Source organism: Magnolia sinica, chromosome 12, assembly GCF_029962835.1.
Source record: "Magnolia sinica isolate HGM2019 chromosome 12, MsV1, whole genome shotgun sequence".
Classification (NCBI taxonomy): domain Eukaryota; kingdom Viridiplantae; phylum Streptophyta; class Magnoliopsida; order Magnoliales; family Magnoliaceae; genus Magnolia; species Magnolia sinica.
The window spans coordinates 16,127,881-16,145,017 of NC_080584.1; the positions used below are offsets into that span (position 1 = coordinate 16,127,881).

At 40.8% G+C, this 17,137-nt stretch overlaps 1 protein-coding gene across 1 annotated transcript in view; it reads right to left on the reverse strand.

The window, feature by feature from the left end:
• The window catches only part of LOC131221012 (lecithin-cholesterol acyltransferase-like 4), a 43,728-nt gene that overhangs the window by 18,074 nt on the left and 8,517 nt on the right, over positions 1–17,137 (reverse strand). Inside the window, exons 2-5 of the mRNA XM_058216066.1 lie at positions 14,622–14,713; positions 9,925–10,043; positions 7,831–7,966; positions 5,069–5,120 (exon numbers count right to left, since the gene is read on the reverse strand). Of these exons, the coding sequence (XP_058072049.1) occupies positions 5,069–5,120; positions 7,831–7,966; positions 9,925–10,043; positions 14,622–14,713 (399 nt within the window). The remainder of the gene's footprint in view (positions 1–5,068; positions 5,121–7,830; positions 7,967–9,924; positions 10,044–14,621; positions 14,714–17,137) is intronic.

The following is a 17,137-nucleotide window of genomic DNA, read 5'->3' on the forward strand; positions in this document are numbered from 1 at the left end:
TTTGACCAAGTGAATCTGGAGCCGGATAACGGAATATCTATCAGCTCATGATCATCAATCCAGCGAGAAAAAGACCGCATCGCAGCAGAAACTCGACCAGGCTGAGAACGCTCCTCCGCATACCGCGTAATATTGAAGTCACCTCCAATACACCACGGACTGTCGAAAATTTCCCTGGCAGCACGAGATATTCCAAAAATCAGATCTCTCGTCAACATGATTAGGACCATAGACCGAAGAAATGAGGAAGGAAAAATTGGATCCAATCTGATTTAGGACCACATAAACCGAGAATTCACTAATCCGACTACGTTCCATCGACAATATCTCCGAATTCCATGCAATAAGAATCTCACCCGCACTACCTACCGCATTTGACACCTCCCATTTAGCATTTCGAACTTTCCAAAGCGTATTCAAAAGAGAAATCGAAAAAACGGGGATTTGGTTTCCTGGAAGCAGATAATGTCAGCTTTGCTTCTTCCCGTGATATCTTTTATCAGACAGCGCTTCTTCTTGGATCCCACGCCTCTAACGTTCCATGACAGAATTTTCATTTTGGAACCGATCTTCCCCTACGACCACCACGGATAACACATTTTGTGGGCTCCAAACAATGTCCAGGACTGGTTAGGAGGCTCTACAACTCTCTATTTCTGATGGGCTTAGCATGAAATTTTCTTGGAGATTTTTGACATTTCAGAGGCTTGCCACGAGCTTCGATGCAGTGGAAAAGAGCCAAAAAATCATCAGGATGATCCCCGAAAGAGAGGCCTAAGGATCTTCCGATGTGGCCCATAGCATCTCTGATCCACCATTTTTTTGTATGGAGGCCGCCGGTTCTGATCTCGCGGCCGCAACCTCCATTTCCGTTTCTTGAGATGGGGAGCCCATTCTAAACTAGAGCGGCTCAGCGTCTATTATGTGGCCTCCTGTTCCTTCCTGAAATAAGGCAACAACAACGGAATCTTCCATGCTCTGGGGATCAAAGGCAGCTCGCGGGGAGAAACCGATTATCAATCTGTCACATTCAGTCGGAGGGATGGAGACGACGGAATGAGATTCGGTAGGGACCAAATCCCTTGGGGGGGAGGAGAAGGGAGACGAGTCAGTCTCTCGCCGCGGAATCTGGAGGTCTATGTTCCTGAGGAAATTGGGCAGAGACCCCAAACAATTCACATACCTATTTGCAAGAGGGGGAGGCCAGGTGGGAAGGTTGAGATTGAGGGAGGCTTAAAGCGTGGGAGACCGATCGTCTAGATCTTTCGGATCAATAGGGGTGAGAGTTGAACATGCGCGAGGAGTCTGTGAATGAATGTCATCTGTCAAGTGAAGTTCCATATGTTCGAAGGAATAAGAGGAAGTTAGCACGAATCGCACGAGCTTTCCATGTGGCAACGGTTAATATCCGAAGGAATCTCTGCCATCCATTTGTTGTTACCAGTTTCTTCTGGGAGAGTCGCTCGACACGTGTCAGGAACGCTGATAAAAGGTAAGGCGTTCTGCACGATAGCGTCTGCATCTTCCACGTGAGGATCGAAAGCGTGATTTTCATGCCAAGTATCAGTCGTTTTGTATGGTAGGTCTGTGGAAAGTCGGGCTAGACTGCCCTTCAGGTTTGGTACTCCAGCGGAGCATGCAATCCGTACACCATCTTCCATCTCCCCGTCCACTCCACTAACAGCGGCAATCTTAGCCCCTTCTCTGGATCTCCATAGATTCCCCCATCTTTGGATCGGATCGTTTTTGCGCTCCATTTGAACAGGAAAATGAAAAACGGGCTCTTCAGTCAGGATCTGGATAGCTGATGGAGCTGGCATCCGCTTCTTCCTACACACCAGCACCCTGATGACACCCATCTCCTCCCGATAGAGTTTTGGGGTCCACTTGAACAAGGGTGCCAAGCAGAGCAGCCACGGCAAAGAAGAAACCTTCGTTCCATAGATCTAAAGGAACTGACCAAATCAACACCCATATCTCTTCGAATCCGAATGAGGAGAACTCAACACTTTACACCACTTGGTACCATTCAACATAACCCCAGATTGACCTTAACACTTTACACCACTTGGTACCATTCAACAATAGACTGCTGAATTTTAAGAAGCGAAGCATTCGAGAGCTTAGACTTATCTTAAAACAACCTGTTGTTGCATTCCTTCTAAACTTCCCAAAGCACGAGCTTCTCCAGAGCCTAGACTTATCTTAAAACAACCTGCTGTTGCATTCCTTCTAAACTTCCCAAAGCACAAGCTTCTCCAGAGCGACTCAACGACTCCCATCCTTGGTTCCTCTGCCCCACTATGCCAAGCCATAAGGAAGCCAACCCGGAGAGTCTCCAAAAAGCAGCGGAGTCCTTGTCAAGGCCTGGGCTATGCTAGGCCTGCAGGAACGAGGGGATACACCCTGGCATCACCCACACCACTGAGAACTTCGAGCAGATATCGATCCAGATGGCTGATGAGAAAGCACAAAGGAGGAAGAGGTGAGAGATAGAATCCGCATCTCTAAGGCAAAGAGGGTAGACATTAGGGAGGATCATTCCACATCTCTGTAAGTTGTCAGTGGTCAGCGTTCTCCCTCAAGCAAGCAACCAAGTGAATGCAGCAACTTTCGAGGAGCTTTATAAGTCCAGAAGGAGGAGAATGATTGAACTTGAGGAGAGGACGAGGTTGAGATGCGACTGTAGAAAGTCTTTGTTGAGAAGTTCCCGGACGAGGAAAGGGTCCAGGCTAGGCTATCATCGTGGTCTGGAGATGGTTGAATCCCTTATAAGAGGTGAATGAGAGTGAGTAAGGCTTCAGTCTCCATCTTAGTAAGGTTTCTTCTGCAAGGGGAGCACCAGGCTCCTGAACAACTTAAGAGTAACAATCAGCAGTATATATTGAGATGTTAGAGGAGATGTTGGCCAGATTGAGGAAAGCATCAGCAAGAGGACTGTTTGAAACCCATTTGTTCAGCCAAAATATTATCTATCACTTCCAAGCTGAAAGAGACTCCCTCTGTAAAGGTTTCCCTAACACCTAATATAGCTTTCCAAATGCTAGAATCCCTATAAAGGGAGGAAAGTTTAGTGAACCAACCACCTTCCTCAACACTGTACTTAGTAGCAATGGCTTCCCTCCACCTACACCCCGCCTTAGGTCCGAAACGCCAAAGCCATTTCCCAGCAGGACAGAATTAACATCTAAAAGGACTCTAATCCCAGCCCCTCCCTGAGTGTAAGGTCTACAGACCTTAGACCAAGGAGATGAAGTTGGGATGAGGGGAGCTTCCATTCCAAAGAAAATCTCTTCTAGTTTTTTCAATCTTTAGGATAATGGATTTGAGGCATCAGAATAGAGAGTGGAAGTAGGAAGGGAGGTTGGAAAGGCAGAATTTGATAAGAGTAAGGCATCCTCCCAAGGATAAGCATTTGTTTTTCGAAAGGGCAAGTTTCCTTTCCATTCTCTCTAGAACAACATCCCAAAGGTGTTTGGGAGGTTTCCCAATGCAGAGAGGAAGGCCCAAGTATTTAGAAGGAAACGATCCAATTTTGCACCCAAAGATTTCCGCAAGGTATGAGAGGGAATCACTAGTCATGTTAATGCCCAGCATCTCACTTTTACAAAGGTTAACCTTGAGCCCATAAATGGCTTCAAAACATCTGATGACCATACGTAAACTAAAAACAATAGATTCAAAAGCTTCACATAATAGCAAAGTCTTGTCTATGAATTGAATGTGGGAGATGGGGTGGTGGGAAGTAGCTACATTGAACCCTTTGAAGTAACCTACGGAGGTCCCTTTAAAAAGCATACGACTAAGATGATCCGTGCTATGACAAAAGGGGGGAGAGGGGGTCCCGTTGTCTGAGGCCCCTAGAAGCATGAAAGAAGCCTTTAGGAGAGCCATTAACCAGGACTGAGAAGGAAGCCGATGAAAGACGGTCTGAAATCCATCCCCTCCATTTCCAACCAAAACCAAATTTACACAACATGTAGTCTAGGTAATTCCAATCGACGTGGTCAAATGCCTTTTCTATATCTAATTTGCAAACAAAACCCCCTTCCTCAGATATGTGCCGAGAATCAATACACTCATGGGCCAACAAGGTACAGTCCAAAATCTATCTATTAGCAAGAAAGGCCCCCTAAGCTTCAGATCGTGGATAGAACGGGACATAATTTGGAGGCAAGCAGTTTTGCCAAGATTTTATTGGGGGCTTCCAAATGACTTACTGACCGAAAGTCCATAAGTTCATAAGCCCCTTCAATTTTAGGAATGCGGGCAATTAAAGAGACTCCCATAGCACACAAAACCTTCACAGTAGAATGGAATTGATTTTACCACTCCAGTTCCACAAGTCAATTGTATTGTGACCACCAAGCAGTTATTCATAGTGCATCTAATCTTGTATTTCATGAGAGAACAAAGCCCCTTGACGTTAATTGTCACTTCGTGTGTGAGAAGATTTCTTCCCAATTGCTATATACTCCGTATGTGTAGTCCAACAATCAATTAGCAGATATTCTCATCGAGGTCATCTCTTCTTGTTAACTTCAGACGATTGTGTACTAGCTAGGCATGTGTGACATCTGCATTCTAGCTTAAGGGGGAGTTTAGGAGATTGTGTGCGTGTACGTACATGCATGCTTGTATGTATTATTGTTATAGTGGAGGATATGGACCCTGATAGAGTTGAATGGCAAAACAGGAATCGAATAGCCAGCCCCAAGTAGTTGAGATCGGGCTTAGATGATGGTGATGGTGTCTTTTCCATTGATGATCCTATTGTATCTTTTATGCTTAGGGATTCATTATAAAAACATTAAAGGAGATATAAGAATCAGCCTCTTTACATATCTCCCTTCTTTTCTTCTCCTTTTTCTTCTCATTTTTGTTAATATAATTTTATTACTCGAGAGAAAATCTCGGCAATTACATTGAAGAATTTCGAGACAATGTCTGAAACCCAGTACATACAATTTATATTAACTATTCCAATTAAGTGTCCATTTTCCATTTCATATTGTTTCACAATCCATCACTAAATATAGAGATCATAAACCATGAGCATATTACTCACCCCGAAATGGTGCAGCAATTGCAATCCAGCTCTTCACATACTTCTCAAAAACCTACAGAGGAACAAAGAATGTGGAATGAAAATTACATGATTTAAATAATGAATGTGCAAGTGCCTACACAAGCATGGTACAGAACAGAAGCGCAAATGGATGCTCCAAAAAACAAGGGTTAGGAGCAATGTTTTCAGCATCAATATCAATGGATGCATCGCACCCTTGGGATATGAAAACATATCAGTTATCACATGGGAAATATCAGATGTATCACGTAATGTGTCGCTGTTTTTGGGAAACACTAGGAAATTGGTCAAATTTTTTAATGACACTTCAAGGGATGCCCAAAAAGACATCATTGCACACTTAGAAATCAAAAGATTACAAAGTGATGCAACTATATTCAAAATCAACTAATATAATTTATAAATCATAGAAGACATGTATGAAAACACAATCGATTAATTATTTTTAAAAATTGCACACGTGGCGTACAACCAATTGAAATTAAGGTGTCCATTTTATGTCTCCTAACCCAAAAATCAAGTCTATTTCCGCATAAGACAATGAGATTCTTGGACAGTTAAGAACGAAAAATATCCAATGGTCCTATTTCAATAGACAAGTGTCCACGAATGAAAGGTCAGGATCATTCAAACAATCTTGGGACCATAAGTGGTTCCACAATTAATTGATTTAATTTGAGTTAATACATGACATGCATATAATTTCTGAGTGCAAGCATTCACATGTACAATTTGTGCATGCCTTTAAATAAATAATAGGGATCCCGACGGCTCAAGTGGACCCCACCATGATGTTTACGTGAAATCCTCTCCGACTACCAGATGTGTCACCCCATTTTAGGACCAGGGCTAATAAAATCAGCCCCATCCATAATTTAGATGGACCACACGATTGGAAATAGTGTACATGGCAATGCTATCCCTCCAAACTATTGCCCTTGGTGTGGCCCACCTAAATCACGGATAGGCATGATTTTTGGGCCCCATGTCTAAATTTTGTTGTGGCATCTAAAGGTTGGAGTGAATTTCATCATATAATCATCACAATGGGCCCTGTAAAAATCAAGGGTGGGCGTCTCTCCACCAATTGTTTCCTTTGGTGTGGCCCACTTGAATCACACATCAACCTGATTTGTTGGCTGTGGACCTAACATAGGATTGCACATATAGTGGACGGAAGTAGACAATGTATCGAGTAACTCAGCATGCTAAGCGTAATGAGTAAACTTTGTGGGGTCCATTGTGATTTATGTATTTTATCCACTTCGTCCATCCATTTTACTAGATAATTTTTGGGGTTGAGCCCAAAAATGAAGCATATCCAAAGCTCAAGTGGACCACACCACAAGAAACTGTGTGAATTGAACTTCTACTGTTGAAAATTTCTAGGGGACCACAGAAGTTTTGGATCAAGCTAATATTTGTGTTTTTCCTTCATCCATGCATGTGATCTTATGAACAGGTTGGATGACAGATAAACATTATTGTGGGACCTAGCAAGGCTACAACGATGGAAATCATTATTCCCAACGTTTCTTGTTGTGTGACCAACTTGAGGTTTGGATATGCTTCAATTTTGAGCTCAACCCTCAAATGAGCTGGAAAAACGGATGGGCAGCGTGTATAAACCACATACATTCATAGTGGGCCCAACAGAGTTTACTCAATACAATAAAAGTGTACTGAGTAACTTAGTACGCAATCCGATTTCATAATTGTCCAAGTGGATCTCACATACACATCAAGATGGACCCCATGAAAAATCAAGGGGTCCGTAAAATTTTAAAATATATTAGCTAAAATCAAGGAGGCCCACCTTCATTTTTTTCGGGGCCCACCATGATGCAGTATGGTAAATCCACTCCGACCATTAGAAGTGTAATCTCACTTTAGGCACAGGGACAAAAAATCAGGCTGGCCCGTGATTCAGGTGGGCCACACTAAAGGAAACAGTTGGTAAGGAGACGTCCATCATTAATTTTTATAGGGCCCACCATGATGATTATATAAAATCCACTCCAACTATTAGATGCCACAATAAATTTTAGAAATGGAGCCCAAAAATCAGGCTCATCCATGATTCACGTGGGCCACACCAAGGGAAATAATTTTGAGGGTGAGCATTGCCGATACACTGTTTCCAATCATGTGGTCCACCTAAATCGTGAATGGGGCAGAGTTTTGGGCGCTGAGCCTAAAATGGGGTGACACACCTGGGTGAATGGATTGGAATTCACATAAACATCAAGGTGGGGCCCACCTGAGTCGCTGACCCCTTTGCCTAACATGGGGTGACGCGTTGCCGAAGTAATAAAGGCTTGCAACCTTTTTTTTTAATTTCGAAATGACTGCTGCAGACTGCAGATATATACACGCGCGCGCGCGCGCACACACACATATATAGAGGGAGAGAGAGAGGAAAAGCAAAAGAGGAGAACAGAAAAACAGGACAGAGAAGAAGAAGAGGAACTTTTTTTCCAATTTATTTTTTCTGGTCTCCTATCATTGATATCGTTGATACACCGGACATATCGATAATATATCACAATTTTTTCGAAGATTAACGACAATATATCACAATGTGCAATACATCGTGATAATATCTCCGATATCCCAAAAACATGAACTTAGGTGGGGTTTCGTATCGGGCTCGTGCGATACCGATAATATCAGCTGATATATCAGCCGATACTATAGATACTGCATTCACTGGTTAGGAGAAGTAACTGATACATCCTTACATCACTATGTAGACCCATGAAGCATTTCACCAGCAGACCCCCCATAGAGTGAGTGATAATATTTATTTTCTTCCCTCCTGAAGCAGTGTACACTGACTCCAACTTTGCAGAAAAGCTATCCAACGTTTCCTGAAACCTGCAAGGAAAAAACAAAGAGGGATATCTCAGAAATTCTCAATTTCGAGTAGAGAACTGTTCAAAGAAATGTTAGTTTGCAACAAAGGAAAAAAAAAAAACATATCTAGACAACCTTTTGCTGCAATGATCTGCAAATTAATTGACAATCTATACATGAGAAAAACTAAATTCAGATCTCTAAAAATAAATAGGCTTAAGAATTTCAATGCATATAAAGTGCAATAACTTTATAGTAATAATTTAAACCATCTCCAGAACTAAATAGATAGCAGTTATTGCGAAGCAAGTAGTACTGGAGAAATCTGATCGTTGTAGATCAAACAAAAGAACGCTGTGGCAATCACACTAATTATATTAGCACTCACCCAATATAAGAAGTTCTGCTAATCCCACCTACATGTCTGCATATGTAAATTATGTTCAAGATTGATGGTTCACAAAAAACTTAGGTAGCTGGAGACACAGCGGATGAAGCATCTTCACAAAACAATAACTAAATGTCTATAACATGTACTTACATTTCACAAAAGCATCAAAGATTAGCTTATTTATTGATTGTGCTTACTATATTTGGATTATTCAATTATTTCTATATTTTTTATTTTTGTAGTAAAAACATTGTACTAATACGATAATAAAAGCAGGTATAAATTGTATTCAAAGCTCTAAAAATGGAAATTACTCCCCACAACAGAATGATATCTTCGAGGCACCCTCTTTGGCATATAAGCAACCTTCCTCATTAGATTCTCAATATGGTTATATAAAGAAACATAAAAATTCCTCAGCCAATTGGTCCAAAATTTAACCTTTCATAAATTGTTTCTGTTGTTAATAAAAACGGACAAAATAAGGATCCAAAAAGGAAAATTTTCCAAATAATGCGAGACTCTATAGACACCAATCGTATGGGGGTCTAAATGGAGCTTTGCAGAGTGGGAGACTCCAACCATGCAAAGTTGGAAGCACTCAAGGTGGGTCTGAGTTTTGGCGAAGAGTTTTATGGGTTCCCTAGAAGGGAACTCTAAGAGCACCATCTCCTGCCGAAGTGGATTCCATTCAGGCTCCTTGAAAGCGGATTTTTAGTCTAAAAGAAATTAATGGGATGTGTGCTCCTTGTTTAGTCTCTTTTTCATTACTCCCAGAGATGCTAATGCTATTGCGGATGACTTGGCTAAGAGTGGAATGGCCAAGCATTCCCTGTTCGTTGGTGTCTCTTATTATTCTTAATGGATATAGTCCTCTCTTTTCTTTTAATAAACTGTTGTCGCATATAAAAGATGGTATGGAGTTTATAAACAACAGTATGTGCATTAGGGCTGTACAATTATTATAATAGCGAAAATTCTGTGGTTTGCATTTATCTTTTAAAGACACTTGATTGACCATTGGGTGCAAGGTTTAAAGTATCAGCTAAAACTGAAATATATTGCCCAATAGCAACCTGTTTCGCCCATGAACGTTGTGCTAGTATTGACCTGTATCAGCCCTATAAGGCTCAGTTTCAGTAGTGACACAACACAGTACAGACCAGAACCAATTTTCAACCTTGATTGGATGGGCAATCAGATTGGATCTAGAAATCCCATCATCCAATTGGACCATTGATTTGGTCCAGATCTGTCATCATGGCTTTGATATAACCCTGATCCACAATCCGGTCAATTCAGACCCTTGGCACGGTCTACATCTTCAATCTGGATGGTTGGCTAGGTCCTGACCTTCAATCCGAACCCTTAAATGAATCATCGACCATATCTAAGCCTCAGTCGGATGATCAGCTGGCCTGATTAGAAAGGCTTAGATGGTGCTGATGAGTTCATCGTACACAATCCCACCAACAAGATCAACTTCATCACCAAAGAGTCTATCATTCTGTTCCTTTCAAACATATTTACAGAAAGCATTAAATCATATAATTCCAAATAAAATACCATCAAAAGAGGCAATACAAACCTGTTACTCTGGCGGAAATCGTAGCCAAATCCGAATAGTGTTTTACCCTCTTGGAAACCCCATTTAATCATCTCCTCTATCATATCATGGAAATATTCTGCAGAATCACGTCCAATGATCTGCAAGAGGCAAGTTTGAAAGAAAAAAATCTTCTTAATACATGATCTTCTCTCATTGAGACATTAGTTGTAGAGATCAGATAAAGCATTTAATCAAGAGAGGTGATTACCGTGCATTTCAAGTATATGATAACAAACCAACCTTTCCTACCAAAAACAGTAATCAATTAGCCTTTTTATTGTAAAAGCAAAAGTATTTATGTCAGCCCTTTTTTTCTTTCTTTTTTTTTGAAGACACAGGGTGTCCCCACCTCTTTTTTGAAGTGAGACTAATCCCTGCGCATACACGCAATCACCCACAACCACGTGTATCAGGTAAAGCCAAGGAGGGGAATCGAACCCTCACCTATAGGGAGCAAACCTATGGTGAAGACCATTCGCCCAAACCTTCTTTTAGCTGTGCTTAATTTCATGTAACATTTTGACAGTTATTTCAAACAAACAATTTTATTTTTTTTTGAGTTTTAAATGGAAAACCTCTCAAAACCACATATGCATTCTCGAAAATCTATGTCACCTTCATAAAGATACATGTGTTGGAATCAAGTCAAACATGTATAAGAGGTCTCAATTGGTAAAACGGAGGTGACCTGGCTCCAAGAAAGGTGCACAACAATTTAATGTTTTAGAAATTAAAATTAGAAAAGGGGCAACACTTTAAAGTTTAAAGAAGAAAATGAATAATGGGTATTTTGCAGTACAATGCATGTTTGACGCTCTATCATGCCACAGCATATATCAAAATGAGCACAACTTAGAGCATGTATAGCATTCCAGTCCATTAGTATCATCCATTGTAAAACAAATATCAAGTATGTTATGATGTAGGCCATATGCATAAGTTTATATCATCTACTACTAAATAGTTCACACAAGTTAAACAATATACATTTTTTCTTGAACACACGGGGTGTCCCCACCTCTTTTTTGAAGTGAGAATAATCCCTGCGGATACACGCAATCACACAAGTTAAACAGTATACATGACAACATAAATAAATTGTATCCAATGTCACGGAGTGCTGGACACTGATCATCAAGTTGATCTGCAGTGACGAGCGATGCTGTGATAGTTTTGGATCCAAAATCCAAATGTTTACATCAACTTGGCAATAACCAAACAAACACTAAAAATGGAGATGAATAAATAAGTGCTTAATCAACAATGTTAGTAAACAGACCAAAATTTTAAACTTCATTGGCAATCTCCTAACTTCAAATTCAATGAGAGTTCAAGAAAAAAATAAATACAAAAGCTCCTAATCATATTCGTGCACAACCCCAAACCAAAGAAAAGACATGACCCGAAAGCAAAATTAAACACGGTGGCTAAAGATGGAAAAGGGAGTAAACACTTTTTACATTGGTTTAGGGTGAACTGGGCCATTAATGGTGCCCTTTTCTGGTTGATGAATGGTTGAAGAGTGGGTAGAGAAGGAATCTCCTTTGGAGGAAGCTTCCCTACTGTGTGAACTAGGCATGTGGTGGAATAGAAACTCCGCATATTCTAAAGAGAATCTAAATCGATCAACTGTCAATCGCAATACTACCTCGATGATTGTGGACTGGGCACCTGCTAGATCAAATATTCAAGGATGCTCTTATGATGATATTATGGCTGTCTAAAAGAGAGAGGAGCCCATTATGGATACAAAATGGGCCTGGGCCATTTGCTTTTTGCCTTTCTGCTTTGTGATCTTCTGTTTTTGGCTTGCTGTTGCAGATTTTTTTTCCCTTTTTTCTTTGCTTTTTTTTTAAGGGTGGCCCTTGAATTGATTAGGTGAAGAACCGATCACTGCCAAGGCTGATCACTAAACTTTCTTTCTTGCTTCTTTAATAAAAATTTCTTTCGTCAATGTTCAAAATTTTAAAAGAAATCTTGGATGCTTAGTGGCTTCGATCCCTATTCCCTACATGCCCAACATGTCAGATCCACACCATTTGCGAAACCAAATCATGCTGCTGACAGCTTACATCATGCGTCAATGGGAAATGACTGGATAAGAATTTCTTCATAAAGTGCACACTTCAATAAGGTACTAACGATAGTACTAACCTAAATATGGTGGGGCTTGCTGCTTCTAGGAAAGAAGTCAACAGGGTTTATGAAACAAATCTAGCCACCAAGTTCCAAATTCCTTAATGGCCTATTTGGATTTGGGGTAAAAAATTTCAGGAAAATGGTGTTTCTTGGGAAACACCAGTTTCTTGGGAAACAACATTTCTAGAAAATAGTGAGAAATGAAATGTCATTTCCCTTTATTGATTTTTAACAAGATTTTCTTGAAAAAAAAAAAATCTCTATTACCAAATCTATTGTTCAGAAAGAAAGATTTTTCATGAAAGTTTTACTCGAAGATGGAAGGTGACACATGTGCATTGAAAATGTATTGGGGCACGCGTCGCATTGTCATACGTGACACAATGGCACACTGGGGACATTGCAACATGTGGGATCCTTGAAGATGGAGGGTGGGACGTGTTATACATGTGGCATGCTAACACGTGTGGCACATGTGGAGCACTTAATGATGGATGGCAGCACATGGCACAATAGCACCTGTGGTACATTTGCATACGTGGGGTGCTTGAAGATGAGGGATTGTACATGGCACATGTTGCGCATGTGGCACATTGGTGGGTGGGGCACAATGGCACATTGACACAATTGAAGATGAGTACCTATGGTCCTATATATCTCGTACACGTGACACATTGGCATGTGTATAGTGCTTTAGGATGGATTGTGGAACATGGCACATTGGAGGCACTTTATTGTACATGGGCAGTTGGAAGGTGGTCAATGGCACATGTTGCGTATGTCGCACATAGGCCCAGGCCGGGCCCATTGACAGCTTAGGCATGTGGCGCATGTTGCTCAATAGCGCATGTGGCGCATGTTGCTCAATAGCACATATGGCGCATGTTGCCGTTTGAAGATGGGGGTGGCACATCTTGCACGTGGTACATTGAAAAGTGGATCACTAAGGGCCCGTTTGGTTTGATGTAATTACATGTATTTTCATGTAATTTCTCTCAAATCAGCATAAAATGCATACATCAAACAACACCACATGTGTTTGAAAATGCAGAGGAGTTGCCCCGGATCAGATTTCATGATAATTTGAAGCCAAAGCTTGGTGGGCCCCACCATGATATGTGTGTTATATCCACTCTATCCATTAATTAGTACAGATCATTTTGGGGCATGGGCCCAAAAATGAGGCAGATTCAAAGATCAAGTGCACCACACTACATAAAATACTGGAGATTGAATGCTAACCATTTAAATATTCTTCCCATAGTGCCTTTGGATCTATCTCATTTTTTTAGGCATACCCTAGAATGATCTAGCCAAATGAATGGATGGCGTGGATAAAACATATACATTATGGCGGGCCCCACAGAGTCCATCTCGTTTTCCATACCAAAAATTGCTGTTGTCAATGTCATACAGCATCCCTTCCATCACAAATTCATGTAGCATGTAATTAATGCTAAAAAAGTGTAAAATACACTGCAATTCCGAAATACATCCAACCAAACAGGCCCTAAAAGATGGATGATGGCACATGTTGCACACATGGCATAATAGCACGTGTGGCACTTTAAGATGAATGATGGCACATGCTGCACATATGGGGCACTTGAAGATGGATGGTTGGAAATGCGGGGCACTTAGAATGGCGGTGGCATATGTGACTACCATATGGGGCACTTTATAAAAAGAGGGGCCATTTCCTCTCAGTTCCCTCAATTTTCTTAGAAATAACATTTCTTAAGTCTGGGCAAGGAAGCGAAAAAGGAACATTTTTCAGGAAATGAGAGAGAAATGGAAATGGCATTTCCAAGAAATTGAAATAAATAAATAAATAACAACAGAAACACTATTTTCATGGAAATGGCGTTTCCGCAATTTATATTTCAACAAATCCAAGCAGATGCCAAGTTTAGTTTGAATGAATGAACGCTCGAGGAACCAAAATAATGCTCAGATCACAACAGCGTAAAAAGTATATATATTTCACTAAGTGCACACCCTTTACAATCACTCATTTTTTGAGAGGCCTGTAAAATCAACTAATAAGCAGAAAGTGATGCAGCAAATCCTTTTTAACATCTACAATTTAACAGAATGCAAGAAAATGCTCCATCAGTAAAATAACCTCATATGAGAGATGACCAATAAAAGTAAAAATGAAAAAATGAAAAAGAAAGAAACAAGTAACCAAGTTTCTATGGAAAAATATATTAGGATTACGTTACACTCCAAAACAAATTGAAATTTAAATATTTAGACATTTGCAACTTTCACATAACCAAGCATCCTTGACTTAAATTCTGAATCAGTACCCTGAGACTTCTAAATGATTATAAATAATGACACATTTAGTAACAAATCTAACAGAAGAATTTAATTTTTTTTATAATAATAAAAAAATTTAAAAAAAAATTTAAAAAAAAAAAAAAAAAAAAAAAAAAAACAGGAAGAAGAAAAGGGAATCTTCTAAGAGCTAATAGTTTAAGCACTATTGGAACAGTTTGAACATACATGTTGTACAGAAGCAAGAAACATACCAAATCAGGGTCCAGGCAATCTATCGCATAAAGCCCATATCTGTCATCAGGAACAACTATTCTTGTTTTTGGATCCAACGACACGGTTTTACCTGTTCCACAGCATTCAACATCTTCCATATCAGCTTCAAAAGCATTCAACATCTCTCATATAAAATCATGACAGTAAAAAGTATCCGGCTGTGGCGGAAAGACAAAAGATAACAATGTCCATGCTGTCTTGGATAGTTATTAGAGTCACATTCCAGACATCATATTGCAACATTCAATAATTTAAGAAATTAGAATATCCTTAACAAAACATGCATGTTTGACATACAAAAGAAAGGAAGCCATATTGAATCAAGATAACAGCACGAGTTGGTTCCATCCTACGCCAAGCAGTTTCATCTTTCACAGAGTGACAACTTGCAACAAGAGTTACATTTCACCCTCTCTTTTTTTAACGTGTGGTTGTGTTTCTATATTTGATCGTAGAAAGTAACATGAATCATTGGCATAGGTAGGCTTCAGCCAAATTATTCATACTTCTAGAAAACTTCTGAACTAAGCTCTAAAGCTTAGACATCACTACGATTCGTAAGTCCACATATTCAAATTCTGTTTTCAAATGGCCTCCTTTACGAAATTTAATACATACATATATACATGCATACATTATCTAAGGAAATGGTACTATGAGGTCAATCTATTGGGAGCTTCCCATGAGGTCGAGCTCTATGGGCCCCACGCTGATGTGTGATGGAGTATGGACGTCCAGGCCGTGCATTTGGTAAGTCCCCTCTAGGTTATGGGATGTGCCAAAAACCATCTGTATCCAGAACTCAATTTGGCCACACCATCTAAAACCATGGAAGATCATGGCTAAAACATCTACGCACTTGGCGGGGCCCACCTTAGTTTTGGAATGGCCTGCAATTTGGTGTGACCCCTCATCCAAGTTGGACACACACAATGGATGGGCTGGATGTCCAAATCACATCTCATTGGGCCTTATATACAATCAGGAGGGTTTCACTAGGCGAGCATCCACTCTTAAACGTTGCATATGGTGTGGCCCACCTAAGTCATGGATTGGCCTGAATTTTTTTTTTTCCAATGCCCCACCATAGAAGGGTGCATCTGATTGATGGGATGGATGTCCATCACCCATCACGGTGGGGCCCACAGAGATAGACCTCACAAGAAGATCCCAACTAACTGGGGTTGGCTACATGAATCCTTTTCTACCATTCCACTTCATCAAGGGCCAAAAGTTAGACCATAGGTTATCAAGTCTTTTCTACCTCCACCCAAGTCCTTTTGGGCCCTCCCCTTGCCCTTTTAGAGCCTTCAACTTGTGCGAACTCAATCCTTCTAATCGGCACAATTCTCGATCTCCATTGCACATGAGATTCCTTCATCTTGTTAACAATTGGTGTTAGTCCTAAATTCCCTCAAATGCATTCACTTCTAATTTATCCTTCCTTGTCTTGCCACTCATCCAACTCAACATCCTCATTGCAGCTACACCCATCCTATGGACATGTTGTTTCTTAACTGCCCAACATTCTATATCATAAAGCATAGCTAGTCTTATAGCCGTCTTATAATATTTCCCTTTCAATTTAAGGGGCACATGACGATCACGTAAAACTCTAGAGGGATATGTAAGACCTGTAACCTTGTGAGACCAACCATATGTGCTGTTTTCGGTGCCAACACGTTCCCGATGGAACGGATCGGCAAGCTTCGATCATTTCCCTATTTCAGTACCGCAACTACCCGAGACTTGTACCTTGGCGATCACGTAGGCGTTACGTTTCCAACACCATGCGACATGCCCTATTGCGACACCCATATTAGAAGTTGCAGTTTTTGGTGTAATCCAAGGTGGACCGCTCAACGCATGCTACTTACACAAATCACAAAGTAGTCCAATCAATCAATCCATCACTCTCTCTCTTCCCCTAAAGTCAAAGCCTACACCCCTACCCTACCAAAGCAAATCATTTCTCCAATATTTTCTTCTCATTTCTGCCCCTTCTCTTCATTTCTATTTCTCTCTCTACCCAAAATCCCCAACAATAAAAATCCCCCCACCCACACATGGATTTCTCCGATTCATTTTTTTCAAGCATTTTAGAAAGGGGGGGGGGGGAGGGAGATTAGAGGGAGATTACTTTGGGTCGATCATCTCCTTCCATCCTTGCCTAGGGGTCTTGGAGGAACCATCCGAGCCGTTGGATCAATGTTAGTGCATGGGAGGATTAAAACCCTCCATTTCTTTGTGATTTATCTGTTTTTGACGGGGGCCACCCCAATGGCCAGATCCCCTTCCCTTGCTTCTTTCCATTCTCTTTCCCTTTCTTTCTCTTACTTTTGATGGGGTCCCCGCCACTATGGGGTCCACCATACACTCCACACATGATCAAGGTGGGTCCTACCCTTGTGGGCTCACCAAAAACAGATAAATCACAAAGAAATTGAAGGTTTTGATCCTCCCATGCACTCACATCGATTCAACGGCTCGGATG